The sequence below is a fragment of the Eretmochelys imbricata genome, chromosome 27, assembly GCF_965152235.1.
Source record: "Eretmochelys imbricata isolate rEreImb1 chromosome 27, rEreImb1.hap1, whole genome shotgun sequence".
NCBI classification, from domain to species: domain Eukaryota; kingdom Metazoa; phylum Chordata; order Testudines; family Cheloniidae; genus Eretmochelys; species Eretmochelys imbricata.
The window spans coordinates 13,966,323-13,977,192 of record NC_135598.1 but is presented as its reverse complement, the minus strand read 5'-3'; the positions used below and the strand labels follow the sequence as shown (position 1 = coordinate 13,977,192).

At 36.2% G+C, this 10,870-nt stretch overlaps 1 protein-coding gene across 2 annotated transcripts; it reads left to right on the top strand.

Annotated features, from left to right (window-relative positions):
- Positions 1 to 3,539: 3,539 nt before the first annotated feature.
- Positions 3,540 to 9,405, top strand: LOC144257904 (keratin, type I cytoskeletal 12-like). 2 transcript variants are annotated; one of them, XM_077806136.1, is made up of 9 exons: positions 3,540 to 4,064; positions 4,579 to 4,661; positions 5,108 to 5,264; positions 5,496 to 5,657; positions 5,755 to 5,880; positions 7,137 to 7,354; positions 8,599 to 8,651; positions 8,737 to 8,779; positions 9,282 to 9,405. In XM_077806136.1, exons 1-9 carry the CDS (start codon positions 3,540 to 3,542, stop codon positions 9,403 to 9,405), a joined length of 1,491 nt encoding a protein of 496 aa, XP_077662262.1. The 2 variants fall into 2 exon arrangements, with proteins under 2 accessions (XP_077662262.1, XP_077662263.1); XM_077806137.1 differs by lacking the exon at positions 8,737 to 8,779 and having other exon boundaries at positions 9,302 to 9,405.
- Positions 9,406 to 10,870: the final 1,465 nt, after the last annotated feature.

Here is a 10,870-nt window from a genome sequence, read left to right as displayed (position 1 = left end):
CACAGTTCAGGTCGACTCCTCCTGTGTCTGACCAGGAGTTGGGAGGATTTGGGAGGAACCCGGGCCCACCCTCTACTCCGGGTTCCAGCCCAGGGCCCTGTGGAATGCAGCTGTCTAGAGTGCCTCCTGGAACAGCTGTGCGACAGCTACAACTCCCTGGGCTACTTCCCCATGGCCTCCTCCCAACACCTTCTTTATCCTCACCACAGAACCTTCCTCCTGGTGTCTGATAATGCTTGTACACCTCAGTCCTCCAACAGTCCGCGTTCTCACTCTCAGCTCCTCGTGTCTCTTGCTCCCAGCTCCTCACATGCACACCACAAACTGAAGTGAGCTCCTTTTTAAAACCCAGTTGCCCTGATTAGTCTGCCTTAATTGATTCTAGCAGCTTCTTGATTGGCTGCAGGTATTCTAATCAGCCTGACTTAATTGTCTCCAGAAGCTTCCTGATTGTTCTGGAACCTTCCCTGTTACCTTACCCAGGGAAAAGGGACCTACTTAGCCTGGGGCTAATATATCTGCCTTTTATTACTCTCCTCTAGCCATCTGGCCCGACCCTGTCACACAACACTTTCCCCAAAAGATAACAGGAACATGCTGACCCATTTTAAAAATAAGGTCAGGATGACAGCATGATGGATAGAGATGTTTTAATCAAACCAACAGGTACGAGGTAATGGGTTGTGGTTAGCTACGTCAGAGGGGGCAGTAACTCACGTCAGAGTATGGCACCTAACTATATCAGAGAGGTAGTACATAACTTGTTTGTACTGGGGTATAAAAATGTATCTCAGAGGGAATGTCTTTGTCTGGCCTCGTGGGGAGCAGAAAGTCCCGCCATCCACCGAGCTGGTCCTTTGTAACGGGCATACATGTGTTAGTGGTCCTGTAGAGTCTGCAGGATACTAAGACCATGCCTCATTGACAATAAACCTGGCCAGGTGCCTTGGCTAAAAACTGAGTCTGTGGATTTATTCGACAGTTTAATTGAGGTCTGTTATCTCCTCTATCTACGCAGAGCTGGGACATATGCAGCCAATATCTGACCACACTCTCCACCTCTCCTAAGAAAAAATTAAGCATTGGGAATTCCAGGATATGCCTACATTTTATTCATTTAAATTTTAAGAGGTCAAATTTAATAATAATGGATTAATATTTTAATGTGTTCAAATATCATGCAATACACAAACTGCTTCTGCAGGAAGGCACTCTGAAAATAAAATTATAGATGATAATAATGGTGATGATTTTATTAGTAAAGGCAAATTTGAAGAACCTATGTAAGGCCCTTAGTCGGCCCCCAAATTTACTGGAAGTCTTGAAGTAGCTCATACTTAGAAATATTAAGAAGATCCCACCTGAACAACAGTTAAGAAGGAAAACTGCATGCAAATCAAACAAACAAACATTGGGACTAATGGCACTTTTATTTATTATTAGGGCTGTCGATTAATCGCAGTTAACTCAAAAAAATTAATCGCGATTACTCGCAGTTTTAATCACACTGTTAAACAACAGAATACCAATTGAAATTTACTAAATATTTTGGATGTTTTTCTACATTTTCATATATATTGTATTCTGTGTTGTAATTGAAATCAAAATGTGTATTATTCTTGATTACAAATATTTGCATTGTAAAAGATAAACAAAAGAAATAGTGTTTTTCAGTTCACCTCATACAAGTACTGTAGTGCAATCTCTGTGTGGTGAAAGTGCAATTTACAAATGTAGATTTATTTTTTTTGGTTACAAAACTGCATTCAAAAACAAAACAGTGTAAAACTTCAGATCCTACAAGTCCACCCAGTCCTACTTCTTGATCAGCCAATAGCTAAGACAAACAAGTTTGTTTACATTTTCAGGAGACAATGCTGCCCTCTTCTTATTTACAATGTCACCAGAAAGTGAGAACAGGCATTTGCATGGCACTTTTGTAGCCGGCATTGCAAGGTATTTCCGGGACAGATATGCTAAAAATTCGTATGCCCCTATATGCTTCGGCCACCATTCCAGAGGACATACATCCATGCTGATTATGCTCGTTAAAAAAATAATGCGTTAATTAAGTTTGTGACTGAACTCCTTAGGGGGAATTGTATATCCCCTGGTCTGTTTTACCTGCATTCTGCCATATATTTCATATTATAGCAGTCTCGGATGATGACCCAGCATGTGTTGTTCGTTTTAAGAACATTTTCACTGCAGATTGACAAAACGCAAAGAAGTTATCAATGTGAGATTTTGAAATATAGCTACAGCATTCGACCCAAGGTTTAAGAATCTGAAGTGCCTTCCAAAATCTGAATGGGACGAGGTGTGGATGTGGAGCATGCTTTCAAAAGTCTTAAAAGACCAACACTCCGTTGAGGAAACTACAGAACCTAAACCACCAAAAAAGAAAATCAACCTTCTGCTGGTGGCATCTGACTCAGAAAATGAAAATGAACATGCATCAGTCCGCACTGCTTTGGATGGTTATCAAGCAGAACCCGTCATGCATGCATGGACGCATGTCCTCTGGAATGGTGCTTGAAGCATCAAGGGACATATGAATCTTTAGCGTTTCTGGCACGTAAATACTTGTGATGTCAGCTACAACAGTGCCATGAGAATACCTGTTCTCATTTTCAGGTGACATTGTAAACAAGAAGCAGGCAGCATTATCTCCTGCAAATGTAACCAACCGTGTTTGTCTGAGCAATTGGCTGAACAAGAAGTAGGACTGAGTGGACTTGCAAGCTCTAAAGCTTTACATTGTTTTATTTTTTAATGCAGTTATTTTTTGTACATAATTCTACATTAGTAAGTTCAACTTTCACGATAAAGAGATTGCACTACAGTACTTGTATTAGGTGAACTGAAAAATACTATTTCTTTTGTTTTTTTACAGTGCAAGTACTTGTAATCAAAAATAAATATAAAGTGAGCACTGTACACTTTGTATTGTGTGTTGTAATTGAAATCAATATATCTGAAAATGTAGAAAATATCCAAAAATATTTAAATAAATGGTATTCTATTATTAACAGTGCAATTAATCGTGATTAATTTTTGTAATCGCTTGACAGCCCTATTAATTTATCAAACAGAGAAATGATAAGTTTGGTGGTAAGAATGATAAAAATATATCACTTGAAATTTTGCTCTATCTTCTTGGGGAATTATGAGAGTTATGCCTGAGGTCTGGAAGAAGCAAAGGAATTACTCATCTATGATTAAAATGTAATAATGATTCTTTTGCTTTGTTCCACCCTTCTCTATTCCTGATATAACAAACATCTTCAGGGCACTAACCTCTTTACATGAACGGTCACCATTGATTTAAATGCTAATGAGGAGAAATCATCCAATCATGGCTAACACTATGCTGAGTTGGCAAAAAAAATATTTTGCCATAGGTAGGAGGAATCCAGAAAGAAACACCCTAATAATTCTGTATAAAAAGGTAAAGGAACTGCCTAGCCAAGACATTCTCTCACTCTACTTTGCTGCCTTTGTTACACTTTAACAACTCAGACCACCACTAAAAAACTATGTCTCTTTGTATTGCTAGTGGATCCAGCCAGGTTTCCTCATTTGGTGGAGGTGGTGGATCAGTCAGAGTCTCCAGCATAGGAAGAAGCTTTGGTAGTGGGAGTGTATGTGGTTTGGCTGGGGGATCCGGTGTTGGATTAGGGAGTGGATTAGGAAGGGGAGCAGGTGGTGGCTTTGGTGGAGGCTATAGTGGTGGGTTTGGTAATATATCAGTTGGAGGAGGCTATGGAAATGCCTACCGCAGTAGCTCATTTGGGGGCTTGGGTAGTGGCTATAGTGGAGGCTTTAGTGGGGCCTTTGGTGGAGCTGATGGCAGCCTTCTGTCTGGTGGCGAAAAGGAAACCATGCAGAACCTTAATAACCGCCTAGCTAACTACCTGGATATGGTGCGTGCTCTGGAGGAGGCAAATGCTGATCTTGAACATAAAATCCGGCTGTGGTATGAGAAACATGATCCTGCTGCTGCTGGGTTATGCTGTGATTACAGCAAATATTACCAGATAATTGAAGATCTTAAGAATCAGGTAATAAATAATTTTTCAGCACTTTACAATGGTATGCACCTTGTAACCATATCTTGTGTTAAACTATAACTCACAAGCAGTGCATGAGTTATTACCAAATGAGAAATTCTGCTCAGCTTAATTTCAGACATTTATCATTTTCTGTTGACATTAAGAATACTTAAAGCAGTAGACTTTAAGATGTAATATTTCTACCAACTGATTTTTCACACAAATTCTTGTTAATTTAATATGACTATAAAAGTATCTATTTTATTATTAAGAATGTTTAGTTTTTTTTACTGTTTATGCATTAAAATTAATTTGTTAACGTGGAAAGGAAATACTTAATTTTAAAAAAAGGGAAAGAAATCATGTCTCCCTCTATGTTTAAACTGCATATAAACAAATTATTTTTTAAATCTGCATTTTTCATGTTAGCCTCTAAATTTGCCCAAAATTTAATGCAAAGGATATTTTCATAGTAGTCATATAAATATTGCCTCTTTCCTTATCTATCTTTCTATTTATCCAGATCATCTCTGCAACTATTGACAATGCCAAGATAGTCTTGCAGATTGACAATGCCAAGCTTGCTGCTGATGACTTCAGACTTAAGTGAGTTCAGTGAAAACCAGTTAGTAATGATGGGGTAGTAACAACTTGGGCCACCTCATGCCATTTGTTTTTAAGCAGAACTCACCATTGTTTGCTGCTTACAAACTGATCATCTCATATGGTCCTTAGACACTTTTCTCTACACTTTTTAGTATTAAAAGAAATCTGAAGTATTATTCCAAAAATGATAACAATATTAAAATCAATTTTATAACTATTATATGCAATAGAGCTATATTTTTAATTTAAAAAAAAACTATTAAAACTTTTGCCAAATCATAAAAACCAGAATACAAAATAAACAGATAATAAAAATGCATTATTCTCACATCTTCTCTAATGAAATTCTGCTTTATTAATATCAAATATTTTTCTTGCAAGGAAAAATAGATTTTTCTTTCTTTCTGATCTGATTATATTCTCAAAATTCTCATAACACTTTAAAGGTATGAAAATGAGCTTTTCCTTTACCAAAGTATTGAAGCTGACATTAATAGTCTGCGTAGAGTCCTAGATGATCTGACTATGACAAGATCCAACCTGGAAGCACAGCTTGAAAGCCTGACTGAGGAGCTAGTGTATCTTAAGAAGAACCATGAGGAAGTAAGATCTTTGCCTTCCTTTTGCAAATATAGGTCCCAGTCCAACTCCCACTGAAGTCAATGAGAGTCTTTCCATTTAAAAGTGGTTTAAAAGTGAAATGGTTTATGGTCAATTTACTATTTCAAAACATTCAGATTTTGACACTTACTGATTTCAGTTATTTAATTTTTCCCTGCTTCTGCAGTTGCAATATATTTAAAATTAAAATCTCCTTGTCTTCCATTTAACCAGGAAATGAAAAGCTTCCAGCGTGGCTCTACAGGTGAAGTGAATGTAGAACTTAATGCTGCTCCAGGAGTTGATCTAACAAAGATTCTGAATGACATGAGAGCTCAGTATGAATCCCTTGCTGAGCAAAATCGTAGGGAGGCCGAAGAACAATTTAATAAAATGGTAACAATATGATTGATACGTTTTCTGAAAGCATATTCAAATCCAAAGATTTGTTTCATCACCCTGTATTCATTATATTGTATTATGACTTTTCCAGAGTCAACAGCTGCAGCAACAAATCTATGATGATGCTGGTGCAGCAGACTCAGCCAGGCATGAAATAACTGAGATCAAACGTACTCTCCAAACCCTGGACATTGAGCTACAAGCCCTTCTGGCCAAGGTTTGTAATAGCTGCCACTTAAGGTAACTTTTATAATTCAAAATTCTTATTAAAAACATTTACAGTGTCCATAATAGCTTTATCCACTACTTTGGCATTATGTAAGGGCATATTTGCATTTAATATATAATTGTTTCTAATATAGACACGTGTTTTGATAGCTCACCTATATTTACTCTAAGCACAGAGAAACAACTGTAATTCTAAACTAAATACTAAAGTCCATAGAGAAGGAAGAGTGGTGAGTTTGACTAGTTAGAAAGAATAATCAAAATAAACAGATTTGTTTTAAACAGTCTCAAAAACACTTTATAAAGTTTTGTAATAGACATGGCCTCAAAAGAGGCATTACAGGTCAATATTCCACCTTCATTACACACATGCAAGTTTATCCACTTTCAATGGAACTTTTTTTTTTGGCAAGAATCCAGGATGGAATATGGTCCACCACCTTTTAAGTAAGTGTAAAATGACTGAATATGTGTATGGGGAATGCTGAATATTGAATAATCCCTTGGTGGCCTAATCAGTATTTTAATATTTACATATGATAAACCATTAATGTAAATAAAAAACAACAGGATATTAAATTTAATGCCATCCAGCTTTTTGGCATAAAGTTGTTTCATCATGTTCTCTCAGTGACTATATTTTTCATTCATTCTGATCTCTGAAAAGACAACTTCAAAAGGCTCTTATGGATTTCTTCAGAAGAGCAGTCAATAGCCAAACTACTTATCTTCAACGTCTCGCCAATAAGAACAAATCTGAATTTCTTTCAAACACCTGTATAGCAGATAATCATGCACCAAACAGATTAAATTCTTATATTCCCACTTTGACCTTTCACTTATTTTTATAAACTTAACATACAAGTAAAATTGTTTTACATGCATATCCAATTAATTTAATACATTTTTACTTTGCATTGTTTGAGAAAAGTGTTACAGAAGAAGCAGTGTATAAAGCAATAAAACATTATAAAACTAGTAATATAATACTAAAAAACTACAGTGAGAAAGAGAGAAGAGAAAGGAAAAACTATTCCAGAGAAATAATTTTCATCACAAAAACTAGTGGTATTGAAAACTGATAGAGAAAAAAATGTAATTTTATTTCTAATTAAGTGTTATGATTAGGGAAATATTTTTCTACTTCTCCGGTATAAATTATTTTCACTGTTAAAGAAAATTTTCCTTGTGTGTAATCAAGCATTTCAGCTTCACCAGTAACATGCCATTGTTATGCGCTGATAGAAATGCTCCCTTGAAGGCACCTTGGCGGAAACTGAAGGAAACTACAGTACTCAGCTTTCACAAATTCAGCTTCAGATTAGCAATCTGGAGGAACAATTAAAGCAGATCAGATCTGAAATGGAGTGCCAGAATGCAGAATATGAACAGCTCCTGGGCATCAAGACACGTCTAGAGATGGAGATTGAGACCTATAGGCGACTGCTAGATGGAGAAGGAGGGTAAGCAAACAGCCTGAAGAAAAAAGTATTTCAGTTAGATGAATTTATTTTGAAAAACAGAACTCTAGAAATAAGAAATAAACATCAATATATCTTATTCCATGTTCCGTGCATATAGGGATAAATCCTGTAAGGTGCAGATCATTCCAGTTAAATGCTTAACTACATTAAATTCCACTGACTTCAGTGGAAGCTGAGGGCCTTCATAACCTTGCATGAGTGCTGAACACCTTGCAGGATTGAGCCCACATTTCAGATATGATCCATAGGAAGCATCCTCTTTTTCAAGAGGAGGATTTTTTCTTCTCTATCACACTATAAATCTGATCCTGCAAGGTGATGATGAGTCAGGGTGCTCTTAAATCCACTGACTTCAATGTGATTTGAAGTCATTGACAGGTTTCAGAGTAGCAGCCGTGTGAGTCTGTATTCACAAAAAGAAAAGGAGTACTAGCGGCACCTTAGAGACTAACCAATTTATTTGAGCATCCAATGAAGTGAGCTGTAGCTCACGAAAGCTTATGCTCAAATAAATTGGTTAGTCTCTAAGGTGCCACGAGTACTCCTTTTCTTGAAGTCATTGAGAGATTAAAAGTTTGGGACTCTATGTATTTTGTCTACAGAATATTTACTAAGAAGGATATTTCTTAGTAGCACATTTCATTAAATGTTCTTCAGAAATAAAAATATTTGTAAGGCTCTGTTGTGGGATCCAAGGACCTAATTCAACACACTTTGAAATCAGTCAGAGCCTTGCAATGCCCACTAAAATAGACCTAAGTGAAGTGAAAACAAATTGCTGTATCAGTTCTCTGTTCTGTCTCAGCATCTGCAAATATTATAGAACTGTACATTATGTGCAGTTGCAAATACCTGAAAATGACTCCAGTAAATAGAATATCCACCACAGAAAATTTTCATTTTATCAATCAAGATAGAAGAGCAGTTTGATCTTACATCCATATTTGATAAACTACTTTATTTAATCTTTATCCTGTAAAGCATTTTGGTGGAATCAATTATTCACCTTTTTGTTTGGCAACAAAAAAATGCAATCAGATATATATAATACATAGCAGTTCCAATCACTTACAAAACTGATTGCCTGCCATGCTGTTTCTAGAAAGATAGCAATAAACTTGCTTTTAACACCAGTATTCTCATCAACTCTCAAAATAATTATATTTTCTTAGAATTCCAAAAGTACTGTAAGATAACTAATGACTATTAATTATTTTTAACAGCAGCTTTAGATCTGGAGGTTATGAATATCAAGAATCAAGAGTTCAAATCAAAGGTAATTAAAATAAGTTACTGTTTTTATTTTCAAGTGTGTCTTTGAACTACAAGGATGTAGGAGTGCACTTTTTAAAATCAAACAGCATTACCTCTGCCAGAAAAGAACTCTTCAGATCTTGGTAACTTATATTTGTATAAGTAATTACTTACTGAAGACCTGATCCAATCCCCATTGAAGTCAATGGAAAGTTTCCCATTGTCCTCACTGGGCACTGAATCAGGCCCCAGTTCTTTAAAGTGCTGAGTGCTTCCTGTGAAGTGCTAGGAACCTTCAACTCCCCTTGAGGTTATCAGGAGACAAGTAACAACCCAGAGGATTGAGCCTGAAATGGTGAAATAAAATTAGTAACTCGTTATAAAGAAAAAAAGCCTCAAAGATTTTAATGTACACCACTATCTGTCAAAGTTAAGATTTCAACCTCTTTTTCATGTTTGAAGGTAACTTTCTGCTGCACTATGTATTTCAGCAAAGTGACAAATAAAGGTCCTATATATATACATATATATTTATAATTTTTGCCATGAAAGTTTACACTGTCCTAAGGCATACTGTCCTATGTTTATTTAACTGGACCACAACTTTTTATGTTATTTGAGTCTTTATTTTAATATCTTGAATGGATAATACTATTAATATTTTATTTTTAGAACCATCTAAAACTAGAGTGGTTAAGACAATTGTTGAAGAGCTGGTGGACGGCAAAATAGTCTCATCAAAAGTCCAGTCAGTTGAAGAAAGGCCAGCTAAATAAGCAACATGAAAATGGAACAGAGGATCCTCCTATATGTGCCTACAGACAGATCCAAAAACAAGGAAGTGTTCTGGACAAATGTAGAATTTTAAGTGGCTTAAGAGTTCCCCATCTTAAAAATAAGGGTTCTAGTATCTGCTTTCTCTTCTCACTTCACTGAGATGTAGTCTTTTATGGGTGCTAAAAGAAACATTCTATTTACTGCTGTTTTTCAATAAATTTTTTAACTGTTGCAAATAATTTTTGCATTAGCCCTGATTATTTTTAACTTTGAAAATCCTCCCTTGTTCAACACAGAAGACTTCCTAAATAAACTGTGGTTTTTCAGCCCTATGATTTATATGTGATTACAAAAGCTGTTAGCAATTAATTACTAATTATTATTACACAGAATATAACACAGACATTCATATAGGTAGACTGAATCATGACTTTTTACAATGAGAAACAATACCAGGGTAAAACTTTCAGAGCCTAGAAACATTTCTTTAAATCGATAGCAGTTATGCACATGGGTGCTTTTGAAAATTCCATTAAGTACCTATCTGCATCTTTAGGCACCTAGATACCTTTAAAAATCTGGCCCTGAGAAGTGCCAGATTTCAATGAGACTTAGGATCCTAAATCCCTTTTGAAAATAGGACTTAGTCGCCTAAGTCACTTTTGAAAATTTTTCCTTTAATCTCACAATCTATACTTAGGGTCATCAGCCTGTAATCACCAGGATCTCCTTTGGAGCCCTTTTAAAATATTAGCAATATGAACTACCTTCCAGTCATCTGATATAGAGACAGATTTCAGTAATAGGTTACATACTACAGTGAGTAGTTCTGCAATTTCATATTTGAGTTCCTTCAGAACTTTTGAGTAAATATCGTCTGGTCCTAGTGATTTATTACTGTTTAATTTATCAATTCATTGTAAAACTTCAATTTGGGAAAATACTTCAGATTTGTTTCAGAGTAACAGCCGTGTTAGTCTGTATTTGCAAAAAGAAAAGGAGTACTTGTGGCACCTTAGAGACTAACCAATTTATTTGAGCATAAGCTTTCGTGAGCTACAGCTCACTTCATCGGATGCATACTGTGGAAAATACAGAAGATGTTCTTATACATAGAAACCATGAAAAAATGGGTGTTTACCACTACAAAAGGTTTTCTCTCCCTCACCCCACTCTCCTGCTGGTAACATCTAAAATGATCACTCTCCTTACAACGTGTATGATAATCAAGTTGGGCCATTTCCAGCACAAATCCAGGTTTTCTCCCCACCCCCCCACAAACCGACTCTCCTGTTGGTAATAGCTTATCTAAAGTGATCACTCTCCTTACAATATGTATGATAATCAAGGTGGGCCATTTCCAGCACAAATCCAGGGTTTAACAAGAACGTCTGAGGAACCGGGTGGGGAGGGGGGGTTGTAGGTAGGAAAAAAGTCAAAAAGGGTAGCTCTGATGTGGCTATT

Excerpts from the sequence above, each read along its gene's own strand:
- LOC144257904 (XM_077806136.1), top strand. The coding sequence starts at position 3,540 with ATGTCTCTTTGTATTGCTAGTGGATCCAGCCAGGTTTCCTCATTTGGT. Across the intron at positions 5,265-5,495 it reads TTAAGAAGAACCATGAGGAA|GAAATGAAAAGCTTCCAGCG; the intron begins GTAAGATCTTTG and ends CCATTTAACCAG. Across the intron at positions 8,652-8,736 it reads ATCAAGAGTTCAAATCAAAG|CATTACCTCTGCCAGAAAAG; the intron begins GTAATTAAAATA and ends AAAATCAAACAG.